Here is a 16,331-nt window from a genome sequence, read left to right as displayed (position 1 = left end):
GGTCGTGGGTTTTCTGTGCCTTTTTCCCTGCTAATTCCACCGTGCCATGCACTAATCCAAAATAGAGAACTCACAAATGCTAAAGACTTAATACGCACACTTCCTAACAATTAGCTAAGCGGAGAACAAAAAAATATGAAAGGAAGGGAACTGTTCATACCAATGGCAACTGCAGTTTCCTGTGAATCTCCAGTAACCATTTTTATTGCAACTCCTGAGGTGATGAGGGTAGTAACAGCTTCTTTTACACCAGTCCGCGGGGGATCGATTATTCCCACAAGCCCCAAAAAAGTCAGCTGTCCCAACTCAGGACCAGAAGCTAAGGCCAGAACTTTAAGAAGAAAAAGAAATACAAATGTTAAGATTTCAAAATCAAGATCAGCATTTAAAACAACTGTTTCTAACTAACAGGCCAGCATAAAGCAAAAGGCTGGAATTTATATTTTCCTTTTTTTCAACCTTGGTAGTAGCAATGCTGAGCATTCACAATAGCCTACTTAAGTACACTCTTGTCTTCTAAAGAACTCCTTACCAAACAGCCAAGTTTTAAAGATAACTTTCCTATTTATTCTCATCTGAAAGTGTTTGTATTTTGACTGTGTGGAAAGAGAGCCACATCTAGCTTTGTGATTTCTCTGTGTATTTCTTTTATGCATTAGGATGAAAGGGAGGATCGTTTAACATATTTATTTTCTGCTTTATTTTTTTTATTTACCTTTTGAGAGGCAGATTTCATTGAGTACATGCTGAATATTTTCTGCAATGTCTTTTCAAGTAGGATTCTTAATTCAAATATATTTAAATGTCATTAGAGTTGTAAGGAAAAAGCAAGTTTGCTCTTTTCAAAACATTACCCTTGATTTTTTTGACAGACAGAACAAATGACTGTTCAAATAAAACCGCAAAAAAAAAAAAATACCACTCCTAGCATATCCTCTCAGCTTCTAATAATTTGTATCTCAGGAATTTCCAGAGCCACAGAGTACAGCAAAAGTACTCTGGGGCTCCTTTAAAAAAAATTAAAAATTAAACAATTAAAGAGCTGTGCATGGACTTAACAGCCTAGAGATCTCTTTACAGAGGCCAAAGAAAGCCAGTCATGTATAATCCTGGCCCATAACCAACAGTCAATCATCTTGTGAAAAATATTTTGTTTTATCTAAAATTCTATACAGCTTGTTAACACAGAAGATAATGCTAATGGCATCTCCTGACCTGCAATCAGTTGTGCCAGCCTAACTCATGAAGGTGACAGGAGCCAAAGTAATGGACAAATAAACACACTCACATTAAAAAAACCCATAGGCATCCATAATAAGGTATGGAAGCCATTAAGTAGCAATGTACTGTTCAGTTATGGTCACAGGCAAGAGATGACAGAAAGCAACAGTGCCCTTTCTCACCCTCTGCAGTTTAGTCATGGTATTATACAGGCCTAAAAACTAAACAACACAGTGGCACATACTGAACTAAAAAACCCCAACCAACCAAACAAAAAAGAAGATCCCAGCGTTTTGGGTTGCTCTTGCTTGTTGTTGTTGGTTTAGGTTTTTTTTAACAACAAGCAGTGCCATTTAAATGAAATTGATATTTTGAGAGACTTTTGAAACAGCCTTACCTCTAAGCCCTGCAGAACCCATAGACACCTTCTCTTGCTGGTATTGCTCTCTCTGCTGCTGCACCAGGGGTAGGCTCTGTCCCTTACAGTTATAGGATGTACAGTATCTAATGACTTGCTCATAAGCACCTTTCATGAAGCAAACCTCAGGTTTGTCCTAAAAGAAAAAAGAGCTTCTGTGTGCACGTGTGCATGCATAACTACACATACACAAGTACTTACACACATGGATACATAAGAATGACGTGTACTTTTGTTAACAAACTTAAGAACATAATGCAAATCAAACTTACACTTCTACACATAAAAATTTGTTCTTTTGAGTATCTCTAGACAGTGTAAATTCAAGAGTGGTAAAGTCAACAGAGCCAAGCTAATAATCAATATCTCATTTCAGAACACAGGCACTGCAAGTCACAGTTTACAGATTAAGAGGCCATGCAAAAGACAGAAATTCAACCTCCACAGGACGTTAGACCTGAAAGACCTTAAGCTCTGCATCAGACCAGCTGCACAGGTCATTAAACATCCCCTCCATTCTTGAACAAGGCCTAGTAACTCTAATATTTTCCAGATATCCACTTAGCCTTGATATGATGATATCATGGGACTGAGAGCCTACCAGCTACCTCAAACACTTAACTCCAATGCTAAATCAACTCATTCCTTCTCCTCCCCCCCTTTCCATTAAGAACTGCTGCCTCAGCTAAATTTCCAGTCACTGATCACTCATCTTTCTCTCCAGCTGAACTAAAAAGCTCTTTTTTAATATACCTATTTTCTTCCTGTGAAGTTATTCATATGCACAGCAGTCAAGTTACCTCAATCTTTAATGATAGGCTTAAGAGAGTTCCAAGTTTCTAAATCCACTGTATTTGCTTAGTCTTCAAATAATTTATGTTCCCTTTCAATCTGTTATCAATATTCCTACATTCTTTTAAAATTGCTGATTCCAAAACACAGACACAGTAAGTCTTTACATGAATTAAAATCTTATAGCAATTTCTGCTCTTTATAAAGACATGGATAATCAACAATATAACCCATATAGCTAAAAGGAGTCAAATGCTTTCTTTCCAAAGCAGATTTTACAGTGATACTGGAACACTGTCAGCAAGCCTGGTTTTGATCTGAAGTACTGGAAGATTTTTTCATAAATCTAATATCAGGTCTGTTGTTGCACATACTGTCTAGAAGGCTCCAGTTATCAGACTGCAGTGATTATGTCAATACTTGTAACAAAAACACTTATATGGATCTAAATGAAACATGAATGCACATATGTATGTGAAAGTACCAGAAGGCAGAAAAAGAGATTAAAAGAGTGGGTTTTATTGATAATCCATGTCAGTGTTGACATCAATAAAATTTGTCAATGCTGGGGATGGGATGTCTGCATCAAACCAGAAACCCTGTGTTTTAAAACAAATGAAATTTTACTACTGAACATCAATACGTATTCTTGCTCTTAATTCATTATGTAACTATGCAGCACTGAAACAGTGGAAGATTGGCAGAATTGTTTTGGATGTTTGAGAAGAAAGAAGAAGGAAGGAGAAATAGCTAAGTATACATTCAAGGTCTCAGTTTTCAAAACACTTAAAATAATCTTGCAAGATGTCTTTTATGGAAATTATTTCTTGTGATTCCTTTTCTCTACTTCAGAGCTTGAAACTAAAGCTGTGTCTATTATCAAGCCATATTTCTAGGACTGAGCACTACTGACAGCCTTCCAAAACTTCTGAAGTGAAAAATAAAGATATTAAACAAGGTAGATAACCATTCTACAGAATGAGCCCATGCTCATGGAAACAGTGATTGAAGCTTACCTGCTGTGTTCTGTGAATGCATTTAACAGCCATCCATTTTTGTTCTGAGCTGAAGGGGTATTCAGCCTTCCTAATGTAGTCTTCCTGGACTCCATCTAAACCCATCTATATAAAACAGAAGTACCACCACAATGTCAGGACCTTCTCTTTTCAAAGGCATGAAATTTGATGACTTGTTGAAACACCTCAGTTAGCAAACATCACTTAATTAAAGAACAATTTCATCTCCAAAGTTGCCTTTTGAACACACTATTCCAATTTAGATAGACCTCCTGACAAACTAGCACTGAAAACACCTAGAAACTTCTTTCAGGCTTCAGCATGAGCCTTGGTACATTTCTCAGTAGCTGTAATGGGTGTATCACAGCATTATACAAAAAACCAACAACAACCGCCCTCCCTCCCCACAAGAAAAAAACCCAAACACTTCAGGACAGTGTCTACAATTCAAAAGCCCTGCACTTGAGAGGCATTATAAATTCTGCAGTCACCAATACATCAGTTACCAACTTCCCTCGTCTACTGGTGTGAAACTGGGAAAGAGACAGTACAGTCAATATTCAACAGGTAAATCAGTTTGTGGCAGGTGAAAATACAGTACTAAGTGCAAAAAGATGAAAATAGAGATTTTACTTCACTTGTAAATTTTTTTTTCTGATCCTTCAGAATGCCCAAGATTTACAAGAAAGAAACATAGGAGATGAGCAGTTGCAATACAAATCTAGGAGATCCAAAAGAGAAGAAAGTGAGAAAAACAAAGCCACAAATTATTTCTAAACATTTCCCACCTACTATGAATCCAAAAAGCACCATCAAGTACACACCTTCATAGCAAGTGCAATTAAAGCTCCTTCTGTTGGCTTCCCCATCAATGTGTTGTTTCTAATCAAGGCATCATTGCACACACAACCAGCCTAAATGATGAGGAAGGAAGGGGAAGAAAACAGAACACAAAGTAAATGCCATGCAAAGCTCTCATGCTACATCATCAGTTAAAACTCACCTTTCTTTGCCAAGATCTTACCTCCACAATTTTGCTAATGGATGGGTTGTTATAACCATGAATAACTTCACCATCGAGCATCACTTCTCCATACCTGTTATAACCTACTCCAGTAACCTGCAAGACAAGCAGCCAGAGGCAGCATGCAATGTAGTGTTCACCAGGTTAACTGCTCTCAGTTTTTATTATAAACTACAGAAGAATTTCAAAAGGCCATTCATAATGCTGCTTTTACTCAGTGTGCATGAATTCCTCATACTCAGCTTCTAATGCAGCAACAGTCTGAGTTCAATAAAATGTATTAGAGACTAATTTCTTCTAACAGTATCAATTTTATTCCTCAGCATAAATAAATGTAGTGTATGTTGTTTCCTTACAGTATTAGCCCTGCTTTCTTTTGCTTTCTAACTTTTTCCTCCTATTTTTCTCTACCCTGATTAATAATGCATACCCCCTGCAGGGGAATGGAATTACAGAGCAGAGTCCTACTTCCATCGAGTTATTAAAAAAAAAAAAAAGAAACAGTTGAACAGCCTCGCAGTTATACCTCAGAAAGGTGTTAAAACCAGTAAAATTGTATTTTTAGTGCATAAAAACCAGACATCCTACTAGGACCCTAAAAAAGCCGTCATATCTACAGCATTAACAGCTAATATATTTCACAACCATTTTAAGCTCTCTTTCCACCAGGAAAAAGGAGCTGATTTGACCCAGATGCAGCTGTGCTAGCAGCAGTATTCATATAGACTTCCAGCAATAAAAAAACAAGTATCAGGATATATAAGAAAATACAGGCAAATAATAGGAAACAGTGTGAAAAAATGTCAGTATTTTTGCTTGCAGAATAAATTACAAGACCATCTATTAACTCTATTGTGGAAACAAAACCCTGGATCAAGGAGTTTGAGAATTTAAGAACATGATTAAAACGTTCCTATGAACCCACATCCAGTTCCACACCTCACTGCTTTTGCTTCTTTTGTGGATTTACATCATTGGTCTTTCCAGCAACTTCCTAATCTCAACAATCACTGTTTCATGTCCTGCTCCTACCTGCAAGTCCATCCATTATAAAAAATCAAGAATGACAGTGCATACTCAGTATGAATAGTTCACACAATAAACTGCCTTTTAGGCAAAAAGTTGGGTATCTCCACTTTAAATGTTTGGAACATGTAAATTCTAGGGGGTTTTCTTCGTACCTGAAACAGCAAAATAGCCTCAACTTTCTGTACTGAAGAAAAACACAATCTCTCAGCTTGTCTGTGTATCTTAGCATCTGTCTCTTATTCTGAGTGACCTACAGTCACCAAAAGTTGTAAGAACTTAACACATATAAAAAAATGCTTCTGTAACTAGAGAAGGCTTGGATAGCATAGCCCAAAGGCTGCATACTAAATGAACTGAGGGACAGGAGTTTAGTGCAATAAATCTATGCTTTCTTAACTGATGCTTTACTTGTAGTATAGTCCAGCATGTTTCAGCTGATACACACAACAAAATAAAAAGGCAAATTCAAGTCTAAGTATCACACCACATACCTCAGCATGCTGCCCATCAGAAGTAAAAATATGGGTAACAGTCATTTCATTCTTTGTCAGAGTTCCAGTTTTATCCGAACAAATGACATTGCAACAACCTGAAATAACAAATTAACATTTATAAGACAATTCTTGTTTTGAACAATCCAAGTAACTAACGAAGACAAAAATATGCAAGCTGAGCAAATTTCTAGAAATATTGCAGCTGTCTGTGAATAAAGCAAGTGAGAGACAGCAAATTTTCAACTAATAATGAATAATTGTACAAGGTTCTTTGAAAGTTTGTGCAATAAATAAAAAACCCTCCAAAATAATTTAAATCCCAAATTCACAATTTATAAAAAATGTGTCCACTCACTACTTCTCCTTTATTTTATGCTGCTGTTCCTTAAGCTACATTTCTGAAATGTCAATTGTGATTCCTGGTGAGGAGAATACTAGGAGCCTGCTTTACAGAAGTCATTCTTCTTTATTAAAAAGTACAACATGTACTCAACACTAGCCATTATATTTGTGTCACACGAGTAAGTCACAAGTGACTTACTAATAAACCTGTAAATTTTAATAAGCTTGAACAGATTACAAAAATGTGAGATCTGCATGTGCCTTTTTAACTCTGGAATGGAGATTCTCAGAGACTGTTGCAGCATCGTGACATTTCTGGACATGACAGCAGGAGCCGTACAAGCAACAAAAAACCTTGTAGCACTAATGAAACTCTGCTAGAGGCATTGGAAAAAAAATTCCCAATCTTCAAGTTGCAAAAAGGAATTCAGATGCAGCAGATTTATTTAACTTAGTATTTCTATTTCTTTTGCATGTTCTGTGCTTTACATGTTTTGAATCAACCTGCACACAGAATTTCTTTGAGCTTTAAAGTTTTTAAATGATTTTACATTCTAATATGAGCAGCATAACATCCTGAAGGTGCATTATGATTACAAAGCTTTTTCTAATATTCAAATATGGATTTGTTTTCAACTGTCAATACCATTCCTAAATTTACACCAAGAAAGTTTTAATTAAAAAAATTTTACAAGTCTTACTTAACAAGAACATCTTACAGCCAACAATCAGTTTAGTGTATTGCTAACATGGCATGCTATTAACTGGCAGATTTTTTTTATTTCTTCAAAATAAGTAGTTAGAAGGCCCACAGAAACATCACCCTGCATTGCTCCAGGGTAACACACATTCAATTCAGGAATATTTTAAAGAAGCCAGCACGCTGCTAGCAAAATAAGAATACCTGCTTTGTTTTCCTCATTAGTCATCAGTATTTCCTAATATTGACATCAAAAACACTATCTCTAAGTCAGTCTAGTCATACCTAAAGTTTCAACAATAGGCAGCTTTTTTACAATAGCCCGTTTCTTCACCATTCTCATCACACCAAGGGCCAGTGTCACCGTTACCACAATTGGGAGTCCTTCAGGGATTGCAGCTACAGCCAAACTGTAATGAAAGTAAATAGACAGATCTGTTTTCAAATGTCACACAGGAATACACAGTAGTGATGAATTTACAATTCAGACCATTGTTTCTGTAGCTGACTGGTCACTGAGATTAAAACAGAAAAGGAGTCACCATGTGATTCCAGTTGTATAGCACTCATTATAAGAAACCCGCTGAAGACAGCAACAAATGAAATAAATTAGATCATTTCTGCTCATTATTTATGCAAAAGTGTGAAGAAATGTAGGGGAGAGGGAAAAATCAATTGTACATCTGTTTTGCCTACACAAAACACTAATTAGGGTTGCGCAAAGCAGCCCAGATTGTGAAGAATAAGTGTAGTCAGCACTAAACAGAACTGGGAAATGCCACTACTGATCCACAATTACTGCTGCCAGATCATGATGTGGCAGCAAATTAAGTGAGGGAATGGCCTTGAAGGTCACTTAAAAAACAAACAAATAAAAAAACTTGATGACAGTGTAAATGCTCAAAGATGCAGCTCCTGGGTTTCTTTTCTCCCCTCCACAAATGCATAATTCTTCAGAATCTGGTCCTGTCACTTAAAGAAACCCTAGAGCACAGCACTTATGCCCATGTAATCAGCAATCCAACAACTTTTCTAGGAGTATGGAGTTAGACCATCTAAATTCAGTGCTGTTCTCAGCAAACACACTGGGATTAAGTTTGCATAATATAGCAGAGGTTGAGTTATTGAACTACATGACAAAGCTTGCAATAACTTTGTCATATGCCTTGTAAAATTACAGCTACTTTATTTACTCAGCAACAAAAATTCAAACTGTAGAACTCTATTGCCTGTTTGTAGATTTTCCACAAGACACTCAGAAATCACCATATGCATGTAAAGTTTAAGAGACTAACAGGAACACACTGCATTATTAAAAATATGTAAGAATTTGCTTTTCTATTTTCATTTTGAATTACATGAAGTTAAGAGCAGTGTATCCAAGCATATTTATGAAATAGATCACTTGCTGTAATGAATGATCTGCATTATTTCACAACATAAATCTTACCTCACACCAATTGTGAACATATCAAGGATATGCTTTCCTTGCAACCAGCCAACTAGCATAATAACTCCTATAAAGAAAACAGTCAAGGAGATAAATGTAAAACCAGCAAGTACTGTAGCCTCATGGGGACAAGAAAAAATTCAAATAACCAGAACAAAGCTTACGACTGCGCTACCTACAAAAAATTATTTATTTCATTGTCATGATTCCATTAGTATAGCAAACATGAAGAGAGCTTTAGCCAGTCAAGTTGCCCAATCATATCTTTAAGTGAGATACTCACTTATGCAGACCTTGAATCAGAATCCAAGACACATTGCAATTTAAAAGGAAGCATTTGGAGGACAAAAAGTCAGTAAAGTACACTTGAAGGAAGAAGCAAGTGAACACCCTCATGATTAGAGTTATGTTACATTATGCAATTTGCAGATGACTAGTGACATGAACTCAAAGTGACCAATGAAATCAGAAGCCAAAAGATTTTTAGAGATGTAGTCTTCCATTTCCCAGGCCTACACACTAGTTTCCTTTAGATAATCTTTTGCAATTATTTTACATAAATTATCTTACCTATTATACCAAAGGAATACAAGGAAAGCTGTTTTCCCAAGAGATCCATGCTCTTCTGCAGAGGTGTCTTTGGAGCCTTGATGAATGGCAAACAAGCAGCAGTTAACAAATGAACTGCACCACATTTTACTTCATAGATGCAAAATTCAAGACAGCCAGTGGATAAGATGCAGTTATACCCTATGTTTCCATACATTTACTTTAGGAAAACAGATTATTCTTTCACAGAATTCAATGAGATTCAAAAATACTTCAATGAAATCAAATATTTATTAGAAATATTCTTCTAGGGCTTTGTGATATCTGCAACAAATCTAATATAAAAGGTCTTATAAAAAATTCTATTAAAAAAAAAAAACATCATGCCAACTACAAGCTACTGCACTTCTTCCAAGACCAAAAAAGCTCTTGGTAGCAAGAATAAAACCGATTTTCAAAATACAGGCATTAGAAAGCCAGTTATATTTCAGAAGGAATGTTTTTAATCATCTACAGAAAATTCAATTAAGCAAAACAGAAAGCTATGTAAATATTTAGACAGGTGCAGAGTATTATATTCACAGTTAGTATCTTCAGGTCAGCTATGGAAATTTTGTTGCACTGCATTCAATTACTACTTTCATGTCCAAGAGCTAAAAGATTTGCTTCACTAGGAAAGGGAAATACTGAAAGCAATGTATGTTTAACTAAGTTCCTACCGAATAAATTCAAAGTTTTAATGAATGAAATACACACTTTCAAACTATGTCTTTGCTTCTAAATGTCTTCTCTTACCTCTTCTGCTTGCATCATTTTGAAAACCTCCCCAAATTCAGAGTTTTCTCCTGTTCCAATAACTATCCCCTAAAAAAACCAAGAAACAACATAAAGATAAAGCTAAATCAAATCGGAAGTTTTAACGTTAGTTGTTGTTATTGAAGGATTTGACTCCAATCATGGGCAAATGCCATTTAGCCCAATAAAAATTTTAACTTGGTTTATAGAATTAGTCCTTGTCACAAGTAGGGATTTTTTCCTAAAATCCTTTTGCCTCAGTGAAACAAATTGCTTTTCTGTGCACTGCTGAAGTACTCACTAACTACCAGTAGCAAAACTCAAACTGGTAACACCTACCACTAGCCAGAATCGTATTTTCTGTTATACATTTTCAAACATGTGAGTCTAGCTCTAGAAGTAAAACACCACAACCTAGACAGAGGAGTTTCACATCATCTGTTCCCTATGAATTTGAGCTCTCACAGCCATAGTTTCCTTATTTAACTAGTGTATGAAAAAGCAGCAGTGAGAAAAGCTCTGCAAAGTATCACACTAATCACCAGGAGGTAAACTTTAAAACTAAGAACTGCCTTCAAATAGTTAAAACATATCCTTCTCTCTCAATAATGATTTTACCTTTGCTTTTCCACATCTGACCAATGTCCCCATGAAAGCAATATTGCTCCTAGAAGTAAGGTCTCCATTGGTTGCTGCTGGCTGAGGAGCTGTAGATTTAGAGCAAGGAGCTGTCTCACCTGTGAGACTGGATTCATCAATAGAAAGGTCCACAGCCTTTGAAAACAAAATAGGTAAAAAAACATGACAATATTTTGTAAGTATTTGGAAGTGTAATGGTAAGTTTCTCAATTTTGACCATTAAAATATAACCAATTTATTAATATGATAAGGAGACATGTCAATATTTTAAGGATCAACAGAGCAACAAGCACTCCTACAAAGCTCTCACCAGAGTCAAAGATGGAAGATGAAGATGCCACTTGGCTACTTAAAGCTTACCCACACGCTCTGAAACATTTATCAGCACTACCAAAAGGAATTGTGTTTCAAGTCTACACTGTTATAGGTATGTTAGGTTTTGATTCAATATGGTGGCTTAAGAGAAGATGATCAGAAAACTTGATGGACCACTCATTAACATACAGAAAACCTAGGCCAGAAAGGATCTGCTAATTCATTTTAAAAATCAAGATTGTCCCCAAAAAATGAGACCAGTGCAGAAAAGTTTACACTTGTACAAATGCCTTCCCAAAGCAAATAGTGCCTAGTTATCACTTCTACAGTTTTCTAGGACAGCATCAATGAGAACGTGCAGAACAAATTAAGTTCTTTCTCTGAAAATATGATCTCCATATACTTTCTTTTTAAAACCCACCATCCTGCAGCAATGCCCAGTAGACACCAGAAGAAAATACAATGACATGCTCTTATTTTCAAATGATCTGCAAGAATAGTTTACAATAAAAATTCTACTCTAGTGAAGGGCTGCAGACAGCTGAGAAACTTCTAATTCCATTTCTGCTTTGCTTTGCAAGAGGCCTGAGCACACTGCTATCATAGCATGGGATCAGATATGAGCAGGAAAGTAGGTGCTGCTGCAACAGCAGTTTCATAACAATGCAGGGACTGCACAATTGCCAAGGGAAGCAGAGTGTTTGCAGTCATAAAAAATAAACCCACTCAAGTACCAACTACACCACAGAGGCAAACAATACAATCCAAACAAATCTGTCATCTAGTTAATATAGAATTTGTCATGAAATGAACACTGATTAATTAACTATCAGCTGTGGATAGCCTGGACATACAGATTCTTATATCCAGACACTAATGGGATAGATAGCCCAGATACTGAGCAAACTGAGGATGCCCAATCTGACAGAAAAATAACATTATTCAACTAAGACCACCAAAATGTGACAGACTAACATATATATATACTCCACTTCATTTTAGAGAACATTCAAGTACTGCTATAGTGCAATTGCTTCAACTTAAGCACTTCCAGCAGTGCTAATACCACAAATTAAGTATTCAGTAAATTAGAAGATACAACAACACACACTGATGAAAAAGTGTCAGAGAGAAAAGATTACACCAGCACAATTTCACAAGTTTTTCTGATATTCCACTACTGGAGAACAGTGAAACTACACCTTAAAATGTAATGCAATTAAAGAGTGAAAACCACCTTCAACCAGATGCCAAAATATCTTAGCATTCAGACTGAAAACAATGTTTTTACAATATATTTAACATTGAGAGGGAAAAGATAGCATTTTCAAGAATACATTATATATAAAATTGAAATATTCTTTCTCCTGTCCTACAGCAAGAAACTACTTACATTGGTTAAGAATGTATGCGACATTTGGAAAGCAATTATTTCAATTTTTCTAACAAGACAGTGGTGAACTCAAACAAGAACACTTACTGCACTTCAGCACTCAGTGGCTATCTTCCCTTCCCCTGTGTCCCACAGAAAGTGACTAAACATTACATCCAAGTTAGGAATATACCTCAAATAACCGTAGATCAGCTGGGACTCTGTCTCCCACTGACAGGCAGACTGTATCCCCTGGCACTAAATCTCTTGCAAGTGTGTGTTCCACCCGACCTTCTCGCACACTGTAGGCACAAAGAGCAGTGACAGTGACTTCTCTAGCATTTTGGCTGAGAAAAGCATTCACACCATTGCACTTTGCAATGCTACACAGTTCAGCAAAATATTTCTAACTTGCTGCTTGTTTCTGAGAGCTTACATACCAGTAACACCACTGGAAAGGTTCCAAGACACAACCACACAGTGTAGATTTTTAGGCTCATAAAACATTCTTTAAAATGAGCAAAAGCAAAGTGTGTTCTATGTCAGCATAAAAATTTGACACAAAGGAACTAATTTCAGTAAAGTCTTTCCCATTTACTCATTTCAGATTAAACTTCTTATGATTTACTTTAGGACTTGAAGGACAAAACTACATACCAATGGCATTCTGGAGGCACTAGTTTACTAAGCTCTTCAAGAGATTTTTCTGATCTGTACTCCTGCAGAGAAATTTTTTTAAAAATAAAGCAGATCATAGTTTTAAACAGGGAAAATTTGCACAGCATAAAATACAGCTACTGAAATTTATTTCATTAATAAAGTTGTATTAAGTAATATTCCAAATAGATAAGAGATGACTTTCAACAGTTCTATATCAGAGAGGTTAAAAAGCAAATATGATCCCAACACTGAAAAGTTTTACGGATTTGCCTACATACATTTCTTCTGAAAAAATAGTGGAGGTTCTCTGCACTTTCCTTCAATATCTTCAGGTCTTTGTAATACTTACTAGAAGCACTCAGGGATCAGACACATTATTGAATGCTACAGTTTAACAAATGAGTACCAAAAATACTGAGTTCATGTTCTTAGCCCCCACCACCCCACCCGACAGCCAAGGTAACACAGCTCACCTTTAACTCGACAAACAGGTTACAAAATTAAGATAATTAAAGATATAAAGTACAAACAGACAAAGCAATTCTGGTTTGGGCACACCCTGACTAAAGCTGTGCATTTACAGAAAGAAAATTTTTTTATGACTTGGGAAACGAAGACAATCTTTGTTTCCATTTCTGCACAAAATTTAAGCAAGAGCTACATTTTCAAAATCTTTTCTATGAAGTTAGATGTTTATGTACCTCTACACTGTTTATCACAAGGACTTACAAGTACTCTTATTGCCGAGTATAATACTGATACAGCTGCATAAATGTCAACATGGTCAACGCAGGACAAATCATGCACTTCAGGAAAGGCAAAGACTTGGATGAAAGCACATTACTCAGCCATTCACAGCAAAATGCACCAAGACAACTGCTTCAGTCTTTTAAATAAAGGAATTCACATAAAAGCAATGATCTTATTTGGACAACAGCTGTCTTACCTGAACGAAGGCAACTGTAACAACAATGACTATTGCCTGCAAGAGAACAGAAGTGGGTGAGATAAAAGCATTCCAAATGACCATGAAAGTAAGCAATCATATTTGTTTTTGCTCAGTCATAGTTGTTACTACATATTAACAAGATGATTTGGAAACAAACTAATTTTCTCATGCTCAAAATCACTCTGTATCTCTCATGTCTGTCATAAAAGCAATGCCATTATCTATTTGCACCTGCTTCAGTGATGTCCAAGAATGCAATAACTTGATTTTACTAAAAATGAGATTAATATCTAGATAGCAAACTTGAAAAACTGCCTCTGCTTCCTGTTTCTAAGCAGTGAGTAAGAGACAGCAATGGAAAGAGGCCCATGACACAAACAGAAAAACTGACTGGTGTTTTCTGTGACCGGAACAAAGGTGTTGTAACTACTATAGGGCATCACAGATGTGGTTTCATTCAAGTACCAAGATAACACAAAGACTAGATAAAAGGCAGCAAGCTGAAGAACCAGTCTGGAGCCATAAAAGATTCTAGCAAGAACAAGAGGAAGATGAGCCTCAGAAATTCTGCCCAAGGCATCCACAGTGTGAAACAGGACACCGGGCACAAGCCAAACAGACCAGATGTCAGAGATCCCCCCAAAAAAAAGCTAAAAAATGTTGCTGATTAGGAAGAATTCAAGATAAAGACTAAGGCCTCAAGAGCAGCCTTCATAGTCCCCTCCATCACACACAATTCCAGTTGCAATACTTCAACATAAACATTACAAGGCCTCTAGGCATGTGATATGAAAGTGAGCAAAAGAAATAAATCTATTTCAGGAAACAACAAAGATCAGAGTTCACTGTAGAGCAAGTCTCATCTTCTCCTTCAATACACTCTCATATTTAGTTTTGCTACATTAACTGAATTTGTTACTCAAGCTGAGTTGTTACACTGATTTCTTCCAGAACTGTAACACCACAACCATTAATTAAGCCTTTCAAGTACACACAGCAACTACTAAAAATAACCAAGATATTACCATTTTGCAAGTGAAAAGCTCTCTTGAACTCTTAAATAAATCCACATAAAACCACCTTACTTGAGATAGTAACATTAGCCTTACCAACTGAATATGAGGAAACAACTATATATATTTCATCTTTCCATGGAATATTTCCACCACAGCTGCATGGTTTTTGGAGGCTATATTATAGTCCACAGAGCACACTACCTGAAAAAGCTTTGCATTCCTAGCCTCCCATCAGTCCCTCAGCTTGTGTCTGTGTGTAATGGATTGCATTAAGAAGCCAAATGGAAAGTATTTAATGAATTTATTTTTCTTTTAATCTTCATCAGTTCCCAGTCCAGACCAAGAGGTTTTACATTTGTACCAGCAGAGCTAAAAGGATGGCAGAAGCAGCTCAAGACAGCAATGCCACCAAAAGTAATATATGTCATTGATCTTCAGTAGCAAATCAGTTTTGTTGCCAAGGCTCTGAACACAATGCATAGTCATAGAAAAAGTGCATTATCATCTGAAAATGAAATAAAACAAATATTCACTTGGTGAATAAAGTGGGCATTATTGATACTAACAAGACTAAATGGTACGTGTTAGTCAGAAGTTACACAAAACCCACAGCTGATACCTTTAACTCAATCACACTTTTTCTCTGTATTTTAAGATATTTCTACCAATGCTCACAAGGCTATTAAAAGATTTCTTCCCAGGCTGTAACAAAGAATGCAGAAATTCCTGCTCTCTTACACTAACTGCCTTGGTTTTTTCTCATTGCCTTGCTCAGGAGGGTTAAGAAATAGAATTAAAGGCACTAACCAAGGGGAAAAAACATGAAATAAGTCAACTTTCAACCACAATAATTAAATATATTTCATAATACAACAATTTACCTACATCCAACTTAGGAACACAACAAACGATTCCAAACTAACACTACACTCAAATTCAAAATTGCAAGTTTCATCTTTAAAAGGTCACACAGGTTGTCTTTTCAAAAGCAATTACTCTTTATAAAAAATTAGAGGCGGTAGGAGCAAACTTCCAGTTACTCTGAGTTATGTACAAAAGTAAAGTCAACACAGAAAGTACAGAGGTAAGAGAAACCAGAAAAAAAACCCAGCTAGGACGTGCCTCTAGTCATACAGAAATCACGATTCTCAGCCACCACCTATGACCCCTAAAAGGTCAAAGGGATTACAGTTTTCTTCTCTGTACCAATTGCAGTGACAAACAGTTATGAGTACTATATTTGGCTCACTAGTTTAGCACCCTATTTAACTGCAACCTTCTACGAAAGTTTATTATTTCAGCTTCTATCTTTCTTCTGTGATTTCTAGACAGTTCAGGTTTTACTTCATGTTTTAAAGGATTACATCGTTCAAGTAAATTCACAGAAGGTTTTTGTTGGCTTCAACTTGAAATTAAAGCATAATTTTAGATTAAAATTACACAGAACACACCAAAAATTGCTTCTCTGAACAAATGCCTAAAGACAGGCATTTTACCAATAGAAAAGGTGCAAGAAGCAGCTAAAAATTATTCATGGATGTATTTTGATA

General features: G+C 36.2%; 1 protein-coding gene across 12 annotated transcripts in view; it reads right to left on the bottom strand.

Moving 5' to 3' along the window:
* ATP2C1 (ATPase secretory pathway Ca2+ transporting 1) overlaps window positions 1-16,331 on the bottom strand; it is a 61,688-nt gene that overhangs the window by 10,389 nt on the left and 34,968 nt on the right. For all 12 annotated transcript variants that reach the window (XM_030965469.1, XM_030965528.1, XM_030965504.1 and 9 more), the window contains 14 exons: window positions 13,763-13,798; window positions 12,814-12,875; window positions 12,350-12,458; window positions 10,449-10,604; window positions 9,831-9,899; window positions 9,057-9,132; window positions 8,487-8,553; window positions 7,322-7,446; window positions 5,992-6,089; window positions 4,472-4,567; window positions 4,272-4,361; window positions 3,448-3,552; window positions 1,619-1,775; window positions 161-331 (listed from right to left, as the gene is read on the bottom strand). In XM_030965469.1, the coding sequence (XP_030821329.1) occupies window positions 161-331; window positions 1,619-1,775; window positions 3,448-3,552; window positions 4,272-4,361; window positions 4,472-4,567; window positions 5,992-6,089; window positions 7,322-7,446; window positions 8,487-8,553; window positions 9,057-9,132; window positions 9,831-9,899; window positions 10,449-10,604; window positions 12,350-12,458; window positions 12,814-12,875; window positions 13,763-13,798 (1,417 nt within the window). The remainder of the gene's footprint in view (window positions 1-160; window positions 332-1,618; window positions 1,776-3,447; window positions 3,553-4,271; window positions 4,362-4,471; window positions 4,568-5,991; window positions 6,090-7,321; window positions 7,447-8,486; window positions 8,554-9,056; window positions 9,133-9,830; window positions 9,900-10,448; window positions 10,605-12,349; window positions 12,459-12,813; window positions 12,876-13,762; window positions 13,799-16,331) is intronic.

The sequence above is a fragment of the Camarhynchus parvulus genome, chromosome 2, assembly GCF_901933205.1.
Source record: "Camarhynchus parvulus chromosome 2, STF_HiC, whole genome shotgun sequence".
NCBI classification, from domain to species: domain Eukaryota; kingdom Metazoa; phylum Chordata; class Aves; order Passeriformes; family Thraupidae; genus Camarhynchus; species Camarhynchus parvulus.
This window is presented reverse-complemented; position numbering and strand designations above follow the sequence as displayed.